The following is a 20,146-nucleotide window of genomic DNA, read 5'->3' as shown; positions in this document are numbered from 1 at the left end:
CTAACAATTATAAAATTATAAAATCATAAAAAAAACACATATCTCTCTTAAATTTAAAAATAACAATTTTTAAAGAGATATAATTGTATGAGTAAAATATTTCCTAAAATAAATGTTAAGTTTCATTCTAATGTTGTAATTCACAACCAAACTAATGAATATGTTTAATTATTACATTACAACACATTTTATTCTTAGTAATAAAGATTACAATTTCTATCGTAATCTCTATTCAGTGTACCAAACGCACCCTAAATTTATTGCAGGTTCGCAAAGAGCTCATTTCTTCTCTCATACTAGAAAGCAGAGTGATTATGTTGTCCATGCTTTAGCAAAGAGAACTAAATCTTCTTTTCTATTATTAGTCTGGATGGACTTTGTTCCTTTAGACCTTTTCAATTCGTAATTTATGATCATCTATAGTTGTTGAATAATATAATGAGGTAGTTTTCCTATAAAAAAAAAAAGAAGAAGAAGTAAACGTATAATATATAAAAAGCAAAATTAATGCTCCATCAAGTGCAACCTCAACACATATGTTCAACTACTGTTAACCACCGCACACACTTGGTGCAATTGTCACTTTATAAGTACAAGTGTTTGTGGAGTGTGGGAGGCAAGGGCTGAAGTTCAAGTCTCTAGAAGGGAGTTTCACACACATATACACTTAAATTATATTAGAATATAATTTTCTAATCCAGTAGCTCGAATCATTTCCCTCCTAAACCCCTAAGCACTTTGTATATGAGTATGTGTCAATTCAATTACAAGGCATTTGGCTTCTACTACTATTAATCATATAATAACAACTTCTTCTTCTTTTTTTTTTTATGATTTAAGCTTTCTTATTAGGGAAAAAAAGACTAAAATATTCTTTAAATTTGGGGTCGCTTCTAAATCAGTTTCTTAAATTTAAAACCCACATTTACACCATTGAATATTAAAATGAAGTCATCATGTACCATCAAATTCTCAAATTATATATATTGACCCAACAAAAATAACATCATTCTTCACAATGATTTTATTTAAGAAGTAAAATCATAAATAAAAGATGAGAAATTATAAATTTTCACAATTTCAATTTTGTTTAAATATAAGTGGGACCTTTCTCTCTCTTATAAAATTTTAAGGTGGTGATAGTTACATATGCAATCACGATTTCAACTAGACTATGTACAAAAATGTGTAATTTAGTGTGTAACAATAATTAGCAATTATATATATATATACACACACACACACATCTCAAGTGGAAGAAATTTTTGTATTTGGTGGAATTTCTTTAGGAAATAATCTAGGTCTATAACTTCTTGTTCCGTAATTTGAAAGTGGAGCACTGAGAATGGTAAAGAAAAAATAAGAGTAATACTACAAGTACAAATTATTTTATAACATTTATACAAAATGTATAAAAAATTTATAAAATAATTTGTATTTTTAACATTATTCAAAAAATAATAATTTTATGTAAATATGACAAAAAATTATTTATTATTTACCATATAAAATAATCGTAAAAATAGTATATAATATTGTTGTGGTCCTAGAATTACCGAATTATTATTCAATCTCTCCGTTTGACAAGGAGCGTGGACCCTACTCATGGTCCCCACACGCGGCTGCCACCCCTTTGCTGAGAGGTTTCTTTGCACTTCCTTAATAGTAAATTAACACGTGCCGAATTTGACTCGTTGATTTTGGTAATATTTATTTTAATATAAATTTACATACTACACACCATGCTTGTGTGCCAAGTGTTTTAAGATAAAAAATTTACACACTACATGGACCATATGTAGGTGATAAGATTCTCAAAAAAAAAAAGAAAAAAGTAGGTGATGAGATTGGCCTTAATCAAAGGATTTTTTTTTTTAATCACCGAATTTGATATATATATATATATATATAGAGATGCTACGTCTACAACATTTTTATAACAATTTTACAACAAATCATAGGTGGTTAGTTGTTATAGGTTCAAATTTGAATCTAATACTAAGATTACTTTTTTGTCCCAACAATAACAACCAGTAACAACTTGCCACTTAAGATTTGTTGTAAAAATGTTGTGGACATATCATTTCTCATATATATATATATATATATATATATTTATATAGTTGGTGTCTATTTGAGAACAATTTATTTAGTTAAAATTGAAATTTTTTTACTGAAAGTACAGTAAATAAAACTGAAAGGTAATTGAAATAATACACTAGAGTTAATAAATAGTACCAAAAAGTGCAATGAGACTCATAAATAGTAGCAAAAATAAACTAAATAAAAAAATTGACTTTTTAAGCAATTCCAAACACACACTTAGTGTCCATTTGGCATGATTAATTTTGCCAACTTATTTTACTATTTAATTTATTTTTGTTACTATTCATGAATTTTACTGTACTTTTTGATACTATTCATGGGTCTTACTAAACTATTTCAACTAATTTTTACATTTATTTATAATACTTTTAGCAAAAAAAATTTAATTTCAGTAAAATAAGCAGATCACAAACATACTCTTAGTAAGTTTTTAATAGAATTATGTATGTGTGGTGGCATGCTTAGGGTCTGGTTTTTTAAAAAAAAAAAAAAAAAAAGGTCACGAAGGTAATTCTACCCCAAATATGCCTCTGAATCACAAGTAAACAAACGGGGTCTTTATTGTCGCGTAGGTTGTGACTTTCTAGAATATTACCCCATTTCACCCGACAAGGTCACAGACACGGAATTATATTAATTGACGGAAGGGTATTTTCGTCCATTTGTTGCATTTACGGTCTTGTTTGCACATTCGAGATTTCACACTCAACAAAAAAAAAAAAGGTCTTCGGTTTCTGTCTTTTACTCTTTTCTCACCTGCGCCTAAAATTCCCCCATGCGCGTGCTTTACACTTGACGCGGACAATACATATATATTGACTTATAAATTTTTTTAAAAAAGAATTGATTATTTTGATAACTTTTTTATATTTTGGGTAAAAAGTTTAGATTTTATTCTCTAAAGTCCAGAGGTGTTTGGTTTTTACTCTCTAAAATTTCATAATTTTGGAGTGTAAAATCTGATCACCCCCAAATTTTAGGTGGTAAAATTCAAATATTGAAATGTCAAGATGTAAAATTCAAACACCTCCGAACTTCAAGAGCTAAATTTTAAATTCTGAAATTTCAAAATGTAAAATCCAAATACACCCAAACTTTAAGGGTGTAATTTATAATTTACCCTTATATTTTTCTTAAAAGTAGTATCAAAACTTTCGTTAAATGATCCATTAATAAATGTTCTAAGCAAATTTGTTAACTAGGCTCAATATATGTGTGTGAGTATATATATATATCAAATTTTCAATAGGTTGCTCATCCAAATTCCAAGTTTAGGAAGATTTCCTAGAATTTGCAAGAAAAAAAAAAACTAATCGAAATGACCAACAGGATGTATCCTAGTAGAGAAGACTTTGATGCTTAAATTTTGATTCTCCCATTATAGGCACTATTTTAAAAACCAAATTGGTTCAATTAGGTATCAAACTAGGAATCGATTCAATCAAAACCTGGAAAGAATTGGTAGAAACCAAAAATCTGTCTCTTTTTTTTTTTTTTTAAGTTTTTTGACAGTTTTGATTTTTAAAATCATGATTATAGACCTAAAATTGTAGCAATTCTACTCATAAATGTCTCCATTTTTCATAATTGAAAAGAGTTATTATTCTAAATGTAACAGTCGTTTAATTAATGAGAGTTATGGCCATTAGCTATCGTCATTTAATGAACCTAATGACCTAGACGATTATGTCTCGATTTTCTTTATGGTTATCTAGAGGTACAAGGTTGTCCATTAGGGTGGATAACCTCACCAATTTTTCTTTACCCATTAGAAGTGTTCATTTATTTAATTAGTCTAGATTAAAGGACTAATTCTCATTATATTTATTGGATAAATTTGATATATCAATGATTTAAAAAAAAAAATTTCTAAAAAAGGATTTAAAAAATTAAAATTTACCTATTTGAGATCGATTTAAAAAAAAAAAGGTTAAAAACCCTTGCATTTAAAGTTTAATCATGTTTGAAAAAGTAAACACATAAAGCAACATATCAAAATTATTATCATTTGAATATATTATAATCCTGAATCAAACAAGTAATTAATTAAATTTCAAGTGGGTGATGTATAAATACCAGTTTTTAAATCACAAATTAACAAATTGGATTTGAATCAAACCTTAGGTGGATAGAGTATAGGAAACTTTTTTACCTCCAAACCAATTTGGAGACCAACTCATTGCGTGTAGATTGATAAAACTATCCACATATATTTGTAGTTATATGATCTATTTAATGAGTTTTGTGAATTTTTTAAATAGAACACGTAAATAATTTTACGAGTCATTATATAATATGTTAAAGGAGATTCCTTTGAATCAGTTTGGATATTTTTTATATTATAAAGTATAATAACCTTATCTATAGTTACTTGATTTTTCTATAAAAACGCAAATCCTTTGGTGCTGCAACATAAATGACAACTCAGAAACTTATTCTCATCCATTATTATTACTATTTTTTTAAATATCCTAAACATTTGGTACTTAAATAAAGAAGTTAAAAATTGATTAAAATGTCCTATTCTTAAAGAATAATTGTAAAATTAGAAGTGTATTACCTGCTTCCTTTTTAACTGAAGACATGGATTATTCATCATCTAGATTTAGAACACATTGAATATATTATTAGATTAATATATTATGATGAATTAGTTTCTAATGATTTAATTTTTATAAGAGTATGCACATCATTAGATTAGATGACAACTTCTACTTGCTACATAAATTCGAAAAACCTCTTTATTTGTACTTCTTTTTTAATAGGTAAATAATAGGGAGAGAGAAGGAGAATTGGACCACATACATATAGGACACCACAAATAATATAATTAACGTTGGACAATCACATGAATTCCATATTTAGAATAATGCTAGATATACAAATTTTTTTTACAAACTAATAATGTGGTGAGTGATTATTGGTAAATAAAAATATGATATTAACAGTGAGCTTAAAGGAAAACCAATAAGAGGTTGGCCACATCAACATTTTTTGTAAAAATGTTGTAGAATAGTTTGTAGCATTGCTCCCATATTTAATATCATAATACATTTCACAATTAGAAAATATTTTATGGACAAATATTTCCTCCAATTTGGTTATATAAAGATTCATAAAGCCATAAATTACACAACTCCTTAAGTTATTTAAATAAGTTACATGATTCATTGAATTATTCAAACAAATTATGTAGCTCATTAAATATGTTTTGCAATTAAAAGTACATATGAATGGTTGTTTGAGTTGCAACATAGTGAGCTGGAGGAATTTCCTCCAAACCAATTTGTATATAAACTCTATTTATATTTTGTTTGGAAATGTTAAAAGTACTACAACTTTGACTACATAAACCTTACAAACTAATATGACAATGGATGTGATTGATAGGTTTCAACTACCTTGTAACTGAATGTTTGAATTATTTTTTGATAATTAGTGGCACATTAATTTGTAAACTCTATGTAATAAAACTATTCTTAGTATTAATCATTTTATTACATCAAATAATTTATGCTCATATAAAAAAATTTCTATTATGCAAAATCGATTAATAGGCTTCTATAAATGCATGAGTGTAGTAACCTCCAACCTAGTTTGGACATTATTCTATGTTTTCACAATTTGCTCACCAGAAAAGTTGTGTTTGGTGAACAAGTTTAACACCAATTCCACTTGAATAGGATACTATCGCCACTTTTATTATCTGCTAATTATAATTTATCACCTTACTAATTTATAAAAAAAAATATGTGCATAAATTTATTACTATTTATCATTATATACCATAATTTTTTTGTTTTATTTAAAGAAAAATCTAAAGAAAAAGATAGAATATTTAGACAGAAGATTATTTGAATAATTTTTCGCCTTTGGCATAGTGCATATCCCAAAGGCCCAAAACTTTACCCACCTCATCAACGGATTACGGATCTCCTGTTTGATTACTTTCCATTGTAATTTTTTTTTTTTTTGAGAATCACTTTCCATTGTAATTTGTAATAGATTCTATCTTCTATTTTTCTCCCTTAAAAAAAAAAAAAACCCTATCCATTATGGGATCTGCGCTCTAATCATTGCAAAGTTTCATTAGTTCAAGAGGCCTTCCCAAGTAAATTAATAAATATGGTGAGATAAATTTTTTTACAATTAATATCAATACTTTATGATTATTTTAACCTTAACAAGCATTGCTCATTGCTTGTTAACATTTGCTATAAACATGATATTAGTAATGATTTCATCTAAAAATAGTAGTTATCAATTTATAGGATAGAATATATATGGTACATAAATACACGTTTCATTTTGTTCAATATTTTAAAATTGTAGTAAAAAGGGTTTTGTGAGACTTTGTTTGGCAAATGGGTTATGACAAAACAAAAATGAGAAAAGAATATATAAATAAAAGTATGAGTAAATATGTAATGAATTTGAAAGACAAATTTGAGACTAAAAAATGGTTACATATGTTAATTTATTTCTTTTATTATAATTAGATTATTAGCATATTATGTAATCTTAAAAATAATTTTATAAGATTGTATAAAAAATACACACATATATATAGGGTTTGGACGAAAACTTCATTTTTCAGTAAGTATCAAAACTTCAAAAAGTAGATTACCCAAAAAAGTAAAATGAAAACATGGTTAGAGTAAATAGACATTTGCTTTTTCTTTGGTAAATCTACCAAGTTGTGAGTAATTAGGTATATAAAAATTTATGCCATGTTGGATATACACCACTAAGGGTGTCCACGGGTCGATTCAAGTCAAGTTTGTGCCCAACCTGAAACCGACCTGCTCACATAGAGTGGAAGGTTGAACGACCCGCCGTCGACAATCTTGGGTCGAGTCGAATCGGTCTCCGGTGGACAATGGTCGGGTCGGTCGAAGTCGAAGTGAGTTTCAACCACTAGATCTTCGTCAAATCTTTATTGGATCTTTGCTGGATCTGTTGATTTTTCGTCGGATCTATGTGACAACCACAAGATCGAAGCAAAAACCACCACCTCAAGCTAAAGATTTGAGCGAAAACTTTTATCTCTTCGGTCAAATCGAGTTTTGGAGAAGAAAACCTGTCTTCCGACCTGCTTAAGTCGGTTTTTGGTGGTGACAACCTGCTGCTGACCGTCATCGGCGCCGGGTTGGCCGACTTTCGGGTCAGCTTGGACAATTTGGGTGGGTGGGTCAGTTTTCGGTGAGTATCCCTATTAAAATTTTCTCTCATTTTTCCTTGTGTGTAAAATACTTAATATTTTAAAAAGGAAAAAAAAAAGAAAAAAAAAATATAAAGAGATCCTTGTGTGAGGTGAACAACAAGAACACGCACTTATGGCGGCGTGGTGTTCACCAATCAGTGGAAGTCCTTATCAAAAAAACAAAGCAAAGGATGGACCAGTCCAGACCAGACCAGTATAGTAATTCTCTTTTTTTTCTTTTTTCAATAAATTTTTTCATGAACAGTATAGTAATTCAAACTTTAAAGTTTCAAACAAAAAGCAATGAATATTGAAAATAATATAAATATAAATTCCTACACCACACTATTTAAAACTAGGGGCTTTACTTCCAAGCAACACTCATAACGTATCTAATAAAACCTCGGACCAGTTCTCATATTTTTTATATAGATCATCACTTTTTCTACAACACCACCCTCCCCAAAAAAAAAAAAAAAAGAAAACTCTTTGATTGATTAACCCTATCAGACCCTTCTGACAAATCTGCCAAACAAACCCAACACTCTTCTATTTTCTAGAGATTTTTGCAGATTTTGTTTGTTGCTCAAAAACCCATTTTCTGACACACTGTTTTTTCTTGGGGTTCCTTTGGTTTTTTGTTGTCTTTGGGGTTTCACTGTTTTTTTTTAAAGAAAAAAGTAATGGGTAGTTGGAAGAGACAACCCAGTGGAATTCATCATAATGAACCTCAGGGCACAAGATCACACAACAGGAAACCACCTCTGGGTATGTTTCTTTTTCTGGGTTCTTATTTGTTTTGTTCCAAGATTCTAGTTTTACACTGGAAACTACTAAAATCAGGTTATGATTTTTCTGTGTAAATAGTTTTTCTTTAATGGGTTCTTGTTTCAAGAAAGTGGGGTTTTCTTGGAATTTGATATAGCCGTCTCTGTTTGCGTGTGGATTTGTTGTTATTATCTCTTTGGTCCTTATTCTAAGTTGTAAGGTTAGTTATAATCTGCGATCTTCTGAAATGTTTGTTGTTTATGGGTTTTAGGTAATGACAAAATGGGTTTGTTTAACAGTTTTGACGCGGTTTCTATCTGATCTTAAGGTATTGAAAGAAGAGCATGTCCGTCTTGTAGGCAAGGTTTGTGTTTGTTACTTGATTTTGGAGATTGGAGGGGTTGTTACATCCTAGAAGTGTTGTTATGTAGCAACCTAAATTTGGAATGTTATTTAGGTTTTTGGCCATGAGGCTGTATTTATTTATGTTTGATGGTTTATATTTACAATGATCTGAGGCCATTTAAGATGGTACAACTTTGTTTAAGAGGAAGAGAGTAAGAGGCGTTAGCTGAGACCATCTCCACCCAAAAAAAAAAAATCCAATTTTTTTTTTTAGTTTTTTCCAAGTAGATTTTGTTAGGGGGGGGGATGGATGTTAGTGGGTGTTGTCTTGCTTGTCTTGTTCGGTTCATGTTTCTGGTGTTTGTTACTCATGTGACGATTTGGGAAGAAAATTCACATTCTGTAGTTCCATGTGGGGCTTCCTCTGTATTTTGAACTTCACTGGTTGAATTTACTGGAGAGTTGTAGGTTTGGGTGCTTGCTGATGTTTGTGACTTTCTGATGAATCATGAGTTAAGGTGAGTCTAAAGAGATCTTAAGATTTGTATATGTTACTTGGTACCTGGTTTGAGTTCTGGTTGTTTAACACAATGTGGGTAACATAAGATAAACAAATGTGGAAAGATTGATGTTTTTGTTGGATGTGGTTCTTGAAAATGTGAGTTAATGATGTGGGAAGTTCTTCAGAAATGGAAAATGATGCTGATGAAGGATGGAATCCATGATGGAGTTATCCTAGTTATCCTATCTATTGTCATATTCTGCTTGTTTCTTCTGTGGATTTGTTATATACCTGTATTCTACATTTAGTTAAACTTATAAGATGCATTACCATGGTCCAAGGGGCTGAGCCCACCTGCAATGAATAATAGTGATGGCACTAGGAAGGTTCCAATGATTGAATTTATTGTGTCACTTTCTATTCCTGTCAACTCTGCTATTACCTTCTTCTAAGAGATAGATTTTAAGTATGATAGTGGATCCTTGCATGTGTAATTCAATTTACGTTTTTGCTCATTTGGTTTCAGATAGTTGGCAGTCGTCCGTGCCTTCCTGGGAAAAGGAATTCTGCTTATTAATTGGTTCAGTTCCATGGCGAAAGCTCTTGGAAACCAAGAAATGTATGTATCTTTATGACAATGTTGTTCAATGGAATGACTCTGCTGGTGAGGAGGCATTTTGCAATGCAAAAAAACGATATTGGGCAGGGATTAACGGCCTTCCCTGTAACATATCATTGCCTGATCCTGATATCTATATTGACAAAGTAGATTGGAACTCCAGCATAGATCCAGAGTTGCTGTTGGACTTGGAACAGGAGCAAGAGACTCATGATGAGGGAAATAAAGATGAGAAGGTTGTGATTCTTGGTGATTCGCTCTTGAATAAATCATTCTCTTGCACTGGATGGGGAGAAGATGAAGAGGAATTACAAAAAGCTGCTGACTTGTCCCGGCATCCTGGAAATGAGGATTGGGACCGCAAAGTGGATAATGACAATAATCCTTGGGAAAATAGTAATGGTCAGGATAATGGAGCCATGAAAGATTATGGATGGGGAAGTCATCCAAATGATTCACCAGCATGGAATAAGTGGAAAAACAATTGTTATGAGTGGGAGAATAATTATAATGTGGCGGAGAATGTTTATAATAGAAGAAGTGGCTGGGGAACAAATGATGATAATAGCAGGAAAAAACAAGGCTCTCCTAGGTACATGTCAAGGTATAAAACCTCAAGGTTTGCGGGCAATGACTATCAAAGGGGTAATAATGAATGGAGAAATGGTAGGGGAAGGAAGAAGGCAAATTTTTCATATGTGGTAGATAATAAACCTGCCTCGAGGCAGTGGAACTCTTGCGGTTATGCCATTATGGATTCAGGAGAGCGGCGATTCCAGTAAGTTGGGAGAAATCAGTTTTGCGTACGCTTTTGAGTATATAATATGTTGTCTACTTGAGTGAGTTCTATTCTTTTATTCTGCGGAAGGGATAAGTGTTAATAGTGTAATTGAAGCAGAGTCCTCCATGTTCAGTTTATGCTGCATTTTTTTGCAGAATGCTTGGGATGATTCATTGCAGTTTCTGAACATGGTTCAAGGCAATGGGATAGTAGGGTGCATTGTTATTATGTTTATTTTATAAACTTTACTGTCATAAAATGCTTTGTTCTGTCTATGACAATCTAAATGTCAATGTCGAGGATGCTATTGCTAGGTTGAGATAAATTCTAGTTTTGAATGTAAAGTTCATCAAGATTATCATCCGAAGTATGAAATTAAATGTTCATATAGAAAATTTTTCCCCTTTGTTTTTGTTTCCTTATTTGGTCTGGGAAGGAAAGTTAATATCTTCCACCTAAAAACCAGCGATTGGATTGGATCCAGTTTGTTCTGTTTCATGGTTTTTTCATTTGCTTAATTTTGTCACCAAATTTTTATTTTTATTTTTTACTTACGAGTTACGACAAGTCGGAAAGGAGGAGAAATTAAGTAGTGTCATTTGGTTACAAGGCTCTTATGTCACGTATCACCTTTAAACTACAGTTGAGATGGATCCAATTGTTCAGTACTATGATTTGAGCTACAAATGGTCTGGTTTGGTGAGGAATGTTCAATGTTGTTGATGGCTATGTGAACAGGGAAAAACTCCAGCTTGAAATGCTCACTAAACACATCTAAGGATCTCAAAATAAAATAAGGTCTTCTTGTTGCCTTGTTAGGTTGGTCCTCTCTTAGCCAAATCATCACTATATTGTTTCAACTCTTTGATACCATGTTTTAATCCGAGCGTGCGTATGCTTCTTATCAGTATATTGGGAAATTTAGAATTTTTTTTTTTCCAAACAGTGCCCTTTCGGTACAAATTTTTTATTTTTCCACTTTTGAAAATTAGTTGATTTAAAAAACTGTGAATGAAAAAAAAAAAAAAAAAAAAACTTAAAGAAGCTGTTTAAAAAAAAAAAGGACGTGGCTTGTGTTTATTGCATTAATGCATTGGACATAGTGAGATATGGATATGTGTCTGCATCTTAACGTGTCTAGTGCAACTGATGCACTGGACATAGTCCAAGTTTAAAAAAAAAAGTGATTTCCAAACAAGATTTTAAAAGTTGTACTTCAAAAAAATACGATTTTAGATATCTCAAGATCACATTATAATATTTTTAGAATAACACTACAAGCACAATAATTTATCACCACAGCTGAGTTGATATATTTTTATTGTTTCTTATCTAAATCTACCATTGATATCATTTTATCGTTTATCATTCACAATTTGTCATCTTAATGGTTGTAAACTATTTTGTGAAGATTGATGTGACTTAGAGGCTTATTGATTTTATTAAGAACATCTATTAATTATCTATTTTAGGAAATTTTATATGAGAAATTGAAAAAAAAGTCAAAAAATTCAAATCATTTTTTCATTTTCTCATAAAAATGTTTCTAAAATAGTTTACTAATGTATACCATAAGAAAATATTTTATGAAAAATCGTAAACAAAAAAAGTTAGTCATTTATCTAAGCCCTCAGGAAATATGCTAGTAAAACTCTTTTTTTTTTTATAATTATTATTTAAGTGACATCCAATTTGTATGGCTGCACAATGCACTTGTTCTATTTGAGTTAGTTTGATGAGTCTTCATAATTCTTGGTGTGAAAATACACCATGTATTAGGTACATATTTTCTTCCTCTCACATATAGGTGGACTTCAAAGGTAGAAATTTATTGTGTGAGTAGGAAGAAACATGCATCCATGCTGTATTACCTCATTCTGACCGAATGCTGATTGCTTGATTTGATGGAATTTTGTACCTCTGTGGTCTTTGGAAAATGGATCGTTGACCGGTTAAGGTAATCTTTGAAAGTTTATTCCCTTCAATTTGTTTGCAGCCGGCCTAGTATAGTGTTGAAGAAAACTATCCATTTCAAACCAATAAAATAATAGTGGCTTTACACTGCTCAAAATATGATTTCTTATACGACTATGTTTGATCCTCTTTATTCCATTATTGCAATTATCCAATTATTAACAAAAATTATAGAAGCATGCAATAACTTGATAGGACATGTTGATTTATCCTTTTTTTTTTTTTTCACATTTAACTCAATCTCAAGTGTGGAAAACCTAAGCTAGGCTGCTACATGCAAACTATTCTGTAGAGTAATAGCATTAATTGTTCAAAAAAATAAAAAGTACCTTTTTAATCTAGAAAGAAGTTATTTTATCGATTTTAATATAACATTTGACAATACACTTCACATCATATCTTTTAATTTTAACACATCACCATTAAAAATCATTTTTTATTAATAATAATAAATAAAACTCAGCCACAAAGTAGAAAACCTGACCTTTAAAAAAAAAAAAATTCAACCGCAAAATAAGATACCTAACATGTGAGAGGAGAGAGAAAATGAAAAGAAAAAAAAAATATTAGCGCATGATAATGTACACTTCTACTAACGCTGAATTTTTTTTAACATATGGAATATATGAAGCTCAATTTTTGCTATTTGCTATGCTAATATGCTAAAATTTAGCACGCCTAATGCTAATGTTCTAATTAGTGCTTAAATTTCTTCTACATCCTAAAAAAAAGAAGATCTAAGTGTTGTGTCCTAGACGAGAACCTCCTATTGCTTCTAAATTCCTAATTTAACATTCCACTTTTGGTCTTCACCCATGTGTTCCTAGTTTTGATATGGAAAAATAACACACTATTCTATCAAAGTTTTTGACCCATTTAGCTTGTGCCCATTCTTAGAGAGGTTTCTGACCCATTTGTGTTCACTGTTCAACTTATATAATTCCACTTCTAAATTAAGTAATTAACTACTTGGTTAAAGGGTTAATACTTATTCTGAAATTTGGTCTTACCTAATGCTTTTGAAGTAATCCAAAAAAAGAAAAAGTTGAAGTAAAATTAATTTGAATATTATAGTCCATAAAAATACATTGTTGTCCACAAAAGTGAGAGCAAGGTTAAATTGATAGAGATGCACATGACATGACAAGGAATTTAGGCAACCTGAGTTGCTTTAAAAAGTGGAAAGATCACATCACTTTGGTATAAAGTATGATTCTAAATGGAAAGAGAAAAAAAGGGTTTTGCTTTATATTCTTCATTCATTCATTGATTGATAATAAGAAATATTCTTAAAATTACTTGTGCCGTCCATTGAGAATGTAAAGCATTGATCAAAAGTTACTCTTAATTCTTAAACTACACGTTGTGGATCAAAAGTTACTCTTAATTCTTAAACAACACGTTGTGGATTCTTTTTGTTCTATACTATTCCAACTCTCTGCTTTTTTTGACTGGGCTGGGCTGGGCCAGGCCTAATCCTGGGTCCATTTGGATTGGTTGTTTGAAAATGTGCATTTTTTGTAGATGTTAGTTTTGAAAACATTATTTTGAAAACCATAGTTAAACATTCGGGAAAACTTGTAAAAATTGTTGTATGAAAACAGTCTTCAAGTTCTCTGCTATTAAAATTATTATTTTGGATGTAAATTATCAAAGATGACTAAAAAATAAATAAAAAATGACTTGACTGTGAAAATGTAAAGGTTATACGGTCATTTTAAACTTAGTCCATAATAATAATAATAATATAAGGGAGAAATTAATGAGTATGTTTGGTTTATGAAATATTTTAAGAGACTTTTCATGAGAGTGGTATTAAATTTTTTCTAAAATGAATCATTAAGTGGACACCTGTTAATTTGATCTAATAAAAAAATTATAATAATAGCTTGCTTAGAGTATTCACATTTGAGTTTGTATAAAAATACCTATTTTAATACAAAAAAGAGTTACTTTATTTACTTTACAATACCATTTTACAATTCACCCAAGCCAACATCCTATTTCTTATTTTTCACCTCAAATCCAACACTATTCAAATTTTTTTTTTGTTCATTTCATTCTCTTCTCTCTCTTCCTCTTTGTTTGTTTCTCTCTTCAACCACAAATTAAAACCAACTAGAGGGTGTGTGCGCGGTTCGGTTGGGTTGGTTTTTTTTTTAATTTGTTACTGAACCGATATGGATTGGTTTTGTAATAATTAAAACCGATGCATACCGATTAGGGTTGGTTTTCCGACCTATAGCGGTGCGGTTTGATCGGGTCAGTTTAATCGGTTTGATCGGTTTGATTTGCAACATTAACAATCTGTTTTTGTTTTGATTTTTTTTTTTATAAAAAAAGGTTATTAGTACTTAGTAGACTGTGACACATATTAAAGTAAGTTAGTTAAGACATATTAAAGTAAGTGGGACTAAAGTAAGTTACTTAATACATATTAAAGTAAGTTAGTTATAACCCTAAGACATATTAATTTATTAAAGACAATAAGACATATTAGAGTATGGTATTTTTTTATTTTTTTATTTTTTTGGGGGCTAACAAGCTAAGTATTAGACTATATAATATAATAGTCTTTCCAGTTTCCACTATTAAAGTCTTATATAAAAATCACTACCTTAACTTAATCAAACCAACTTCATAAAAAAATAAAAAAATAAAACAAGAAGACATTCATGCTTTCCCAAACTTAATCAAACCAACTTAATTATTCATGCTTTCCCAAACAAATGAAAAGGAAAAAACACGAAGACAAACAAAACACGAAGACAAATCAGTGAAATCACGAAGACAAAACACGAAAGAGAGAGTTAAAGGATTCTGCAGAGGCTTACCGTTGGTTTGTTGTGACTGGTGAGCGACGACGAGAGCTCAGGCGAGCGTTGCTACATTAGGTTAGAGGCGAGAGCGAGAGCGAGAGAGAGTTAAAGGATATTGAGACAAAAGAATGAATTTAGACCCCTTGAGAATTTGAAAACCTAGCATAAAACGCACCGTTTTGTTTTTGTTTTTGTTTTTTTTAATAACACCCATATGATACGACGTCATTTTACTATAAAAAAAAAAAAAAATTAAAATTAGAACCTGTGAAACAACGCTGTATCCAAATTGGGGGAGAAACGAATACTGGTATACTGGATTGGTTCAGTTCGGTTCGGTGTAGATCGGTTTCAGATTCTTTGATTCGGTGACTGCACCGCATCGGCATTGGAACGGGCTTCGCCCTCCGAACACTGGCCTCAGCTCATTCGATTGGCGCTAGTGTCGAGACGGTGTCATCGGCGCCGGTCAATTGAGTCAGCTTCGGTAATGATTTGCTCACACCTACCAACTACCACCATCAAATTCCCAAAAAAAAAAAAAAAAAAAACCAAACCGGTGACATGTAGTAGCTCTAAACACAAGGGTAACTTCGACATTTCGCTCCTCTCATAAAGGGTATTTCCGTCATTTCAAAAAACAAAAACAGGTACCAGTGGATAACATAAACACAGTTCATTCGGATGGCCTCTTCTTCTTCTCTACTTCATGAGATAACACTTAAAACCTTAGCTGATGCTTTCTTTATAACTCTTAACAATGACTTCCTCTCTCAACTCCTCATTTCAAACCAGGTCAGTACCCAATACCCAAATCTTCTCTATTTCTATCTTATACTATTTTTTTTTTTTTATGCTCAGCTTCTTACATACTTGTGTTGCTTTAATGCGTTTTCGTTTTCGTTTTTGTGAGGTGTGGAGGTATATAATATTTGTTTGTAGTTGCAGGTGCACTTAAAAATCCATTTTAGGCTTCTGGGTGTCTTTAATTTTATAAGAAATTTGAGAAATTTTGAATTTTGAACCTTTTTTATTTGTCATTACATGGGGTTTCAGTTAAGCTACCTTAGGATAATGGCATTAATTTTTCCAAAATGGCATCGAATTTTTATGCTGATATGATGTTAACTTGTTTTTATTTAGAGTCAGTTTGATGGGTCTTCTTTGATTGAAAGAAAGCTGAATGCTTGATTTGATGGAATTTTGTATCTCATTGTGTCTTTGGAAAATGGCTCCTCCTTAACTCATTAAGTTACTGTGTTGAAGAAAGCTATCCCTTTCACACGAAATAATTGTAGCTCTAGTCTGTTGATAGTATGACTGTTTATACATTATAGTGGATTTTTTTTTTTTGGTCATAGACAATTGTACCTATTTTCCACAACTTTGGGATATTATATTGTTTCATGTGTTATTTCCCAACTAGAATTTGTTTAGTTTATGGAAGTTCTTGATTTTCTTTTTTCTTTCTGTAAAATATGACATGCTTTTGTACCAGAAGTCTGTTCCTTTGTACAATAGCTTAAGACTTTGAGGGTTTAGAATTCTAGAAGTAGGTTTTTAACTCCTAAGGTAGCTTGTAGTATAGACTTGTATGAATAGGTTCAGTGGTTTAATAATAAGAGAATATGTAAAAAAATTTTTTTTGATGGTATGTTAAAATTTCCCTGTCAACATTGTTTTAGACACAAGCATAGTTTTTTTTTTTTGATAAGTGGAAACAAGCATAGTTGATTGATTTATTGTTATAATCAATGGTTGTGATACTCCTGGACAAAATATTGAAAAGGGAAAATTTCACTATGAGCCTTACGTTTTTTTGTTGTTTTGTTTTCAAAACTTATTGAGAAACTCAACTCAACTTCGCCAATAGCAATCTTTAGGCTCAGCAGAGTGCAGATATTGGTTTTCCTTGGTCTACATATTCATTTCCTTCCTGCATTTTATCAACAATCAACCAGAGGATTATGCGTCATGTATAAGCAAGACAGTGTATTTGGGGAATCTTTATTATATCTGGACAAAAATTTGATAATGATTTCTGTAATACTAGACTTACTTCACTTGATGGTAAACTTATTACTCAAGCATGGAATATTTGAAATTTTGAGCCAACTCCTTTACTATCATATTTCAGCAATTTGAGGACTGTATTTTTGGGCAAGAAAAATGAAGTATGTGTTTCTAGTGTTCCTGTAAATCGTGTTGGTTTCCTGAGGAAAACTGTGGTGTGTAAAGAATCAAGAATAGGAAAGCAACCAATTCAAGTGCCAAGCAATGTGACAATCACTTTGGAAGGTCAGTTTTTAAAAGTAAAGGGTCCTTTAGGGGAACTTTCACAGTCCTATCCACGAGAAGTGAATGTTGAAAAGGAGGAGCCTGGTACTCTCAAGGTCAAAAAAGCAATGGAAACTAGAAGGGCCAACCAAATGCATGGGCTTTTCAGGTAAATTCTTCTATCCTTTTGGCATTAACACTTTGCCTTTTCTTTTGATATTTTATAATATGATTATGTTTATCCCTTGAATCCTAATACTAATAGGCTTTTATATTTTTTATTTTCTTGGCTTTATTCTTAAATTCTTCATGGCTCTTTTCTAAATTTGTGTGTTTGTGTAGAGAGGGAAGGTGGGGAGAGACTTTGCATTAGAAAAGTATTTGATCAAGGTTATTCCCCCACTATAAATTTGAGAATCTAGAGATCATCATTCAATCTCTGATGCTCTCTCTCTCTCTCATTGGTTGCAGTTTGTATTTTTGAGTTGTTTTTGGCACTTGACTTTGTTAGTCTTATTGTGTAGGAACTTGGCCTTCTATTGTTAATTGTTATGGAAAGTGTCCCATCGTCTATATTTTATCTCAAGGTTTAAGATTTAATTAGTAAAAAAAAAAAAAAACTTTTGATTTGAAATTTAAAGAATTTGACCATAAGGTAAGAAGTACACACTGAGGATCAAGTAGTGGTTTCTGGACCCAATAAAAAAAAAGGAGAGTAAGAAGTATTCACATAGGCATGCACACTAGCAGACTTTTGTATACATGCATGCAGCTACACTCTAGCACTTGTGTATCTCTCCGTTTGGAGAGCAAATTTAATTGTACCAATTATGATGTGGCTTGTTGTTTATTCCATGAAGCTAGTATGATTCATTTATCTTATGAACTACTTGCCTATCAGCACTAGGAATGCATATGAAATTTGATGAATTTATAAGGCAAAAATTAATGTCATAAAACTGATTTAGATGTTTGAATTGGTGAAATTACCATTCATAGGATAGAAGCCAACTCACTATGAGTAAGAGAAATTGGAGTTGTGGCTTTATAGTTTATATGATGGTGTAGATGTCAGGGGAATGAAAATTCTGGTTTTTTCTTTGGCTTGAATAAATGCTCATTTATTTGTATATCCCCATTTGAGTTATTTATATATTACATGGACAGTCTTCTTTGTTGAGCAAAAATATGCATGAGTAGTCATAGATGTGTCTCACATGTACTGCTAAAGAAAAACATAGTGGGAATGAATGTTACTTTCATAAATGTTTCTCTTGAATGAGCAAACTATTCATGGGCATTGCATAGAAACATCCAGTATAAGTCATGACGATCGTTGTATAACATCACAAACATCAGGCTCAGCAAATCCATGAAATCCGAAGTAGGGGGCATAAGCATCTATGAATTGCACATTTTGATGCATACCCACTCGTGATGCTTGCCTATCCATGAGAAAATTGATTTAACAGACCATTCATACTAACCATTGCTATCAATGTAAATTGGTTTAAGTATTCATCACCCCTCTGCCCCTTCCTCTCTCTCTCTCTCTCTTCTTCTTCTTCTTCTTCTTCTTTTTTTTTTTGTACACATGGGGTTGGCATTACTCCTGCAGTTTCCTTGTAGTATTCTTAATTAATCTTTTGATTCTTATAAAACAATTTGGTTAGGACACTTACCGACAATATGGTGGTGGGAGTATCGAAAGGTTTCGAGAAGAAACTTCAACTGATTGGCGTTGGGTATCGAGCAACGTTAGAAGGAAAAGACTTGGTACTAAATCTTGGGTTCTCTCATCCAGTTAGGATGGCAATCCCGGATGGCATAAAAGTGAAAGTGGAAGACAACACCAGAATTACTGTCAGTGGATATGACAAAAGTGCTATTGGTCAATTTGCTGCTTCTGTTAGGAGATGGAGACCCCCAGAACCGTATAAAGGTAAGGGTGTGAAATATGCTGATGAAATTGTTAGACGAAAGGAAGGGAAAGCAGGAAAGAAGAAGTAATGGGAGGTTTTTGTTTACTTCTTTGTTTGTTGTTGTCTCATTGTTATTTTCAAATGTGCATTAGATTAACTGGATGTACTCACAGTTAAAGAATTTGATTACAATTGTCAAGTAGCTTGCCTTTTTGTCCCCATTTTCTATTTGTTGTCTTGACAATTGAATTTTCATAGCATTGCAAAAAGTAATGGTCACTTGTGTGGGGTGTCAAAGAATTGTGTTGCTTTCATGCAGTTGATATTATTATTTATGGTCACGAAGGTGAGTGGAAGTTGTCATTTTCATGTTGTGGGAAGCGTATGCAAGACATCTGTCAAAATAGAAAGGAAAAAACAAACGTGAATTTAAGACTGTTTCAAAGACCCACTGGAAAGAGAGGAGATGAGAAGGTTCCATCAAATACTAGTTCCATAGACACCCGGACTGATCAATTTAGATTAATTGAGCATATCAGTGATGTTTCCTACATCAAACTGGATTGGCAAAGGCAATTTTTGAGCAATCTTCAGTGTTCTCTTCAAGTTCATCATCTAAAGCAGATATCCCGTTCCTTGCATAATCATCATCAACAAAGATGGCAATCTCTTTTGATCCATAAAAGTCAACTAAAAATCAGCCATAGCAGCCATTTGGTAGTAATCACTTTGTGTGATTGGAGAAAGAATGGGAATTGGAGGGCAGAAAGAGTTGGATCAGTGGCATCAAATGAGACAAGCGGCACTTGGAGACCATTTTCAATCCCAGA

The 20,146-nt window shown here is 31.6% G+C and overlaps 2 protein-coding genes across 3 annotated transcripts; both read left to right on the top strand.

The window, feature by feature from the left end:
• Positions 1-7,671: 7,671 nt before the first annotated feature.
• Positions 7,672-10,728, top strand: LOC142609333 (uncharacterized). 2 transcript variants are annotated; one of them, XM_075780905.1, is made up of 3 exons: positions 7,686-8,077; positions 8,349-8,441; positions 9,451-10,728. In XM_075780905.1, exon 3 carries the CDS (start codon positions 9,546-9,548, stop codon positions 10,323-10,325), a length of 780 nt encoding a protein of 259 aa, XP_075637020.1. In that variant the 5' UTR covers positions 7,686-8,077; positions 8,349-8,441; positions 9,451-9,545; the 3' UTR covers positions 10,326-10,728. The 2 variants fall into 2 exon arrangements, with proteins under 2 accessions (XP_075637019.1, XP_075637020.1); XM_075780904.1 differs by lacking the exon at positions 8,349-8,441 and having other exon boundaries at positions 7,672-8,077.
• A 5,044-nt stretch (positions 10,729-15,772) lies between these two features.
• On the top strand, positions 15,773-19,537 carry LOC142610860 (large ribosomal subunit protein uL6c). The gene is made up of 3 exons (XM_075782822.1): positions 15,773-15,912; positions 17,255-17,563; positions 19,068-19,537. The coding sequence occupies exons 1-3, from the start codon at positions 15,878-15,880 to the stop codon at positions 19,402-19,404; spliced, it is 681 nt and encodes a 226-aa protein (XP_075638937.1). The 5' UTR covers positions 15,773-15,877; the 3' UTR covers positions 19,405-19,537.
• The last annotated feature ends 609 nt before the right edge of the window (positions 19,538-20,146 follow it).

This window comes from Castanea sativa, chromosome 9 (assembly GCF_040712315.1).
Source record: "Castanea sativa cultivar Marrone di Chiusa Pesio chromosome 9, ASM4071231v1".
Lineage (NCBI taxonomy): Eukaryota > Viridiplantae > Streptophyta > Magnoliopsida > Fagales > Fagaceae > Castanea > Castanea sativa.
This window is presented reverse-complemented; position numbering and strand designations above follow the sequence as displayed.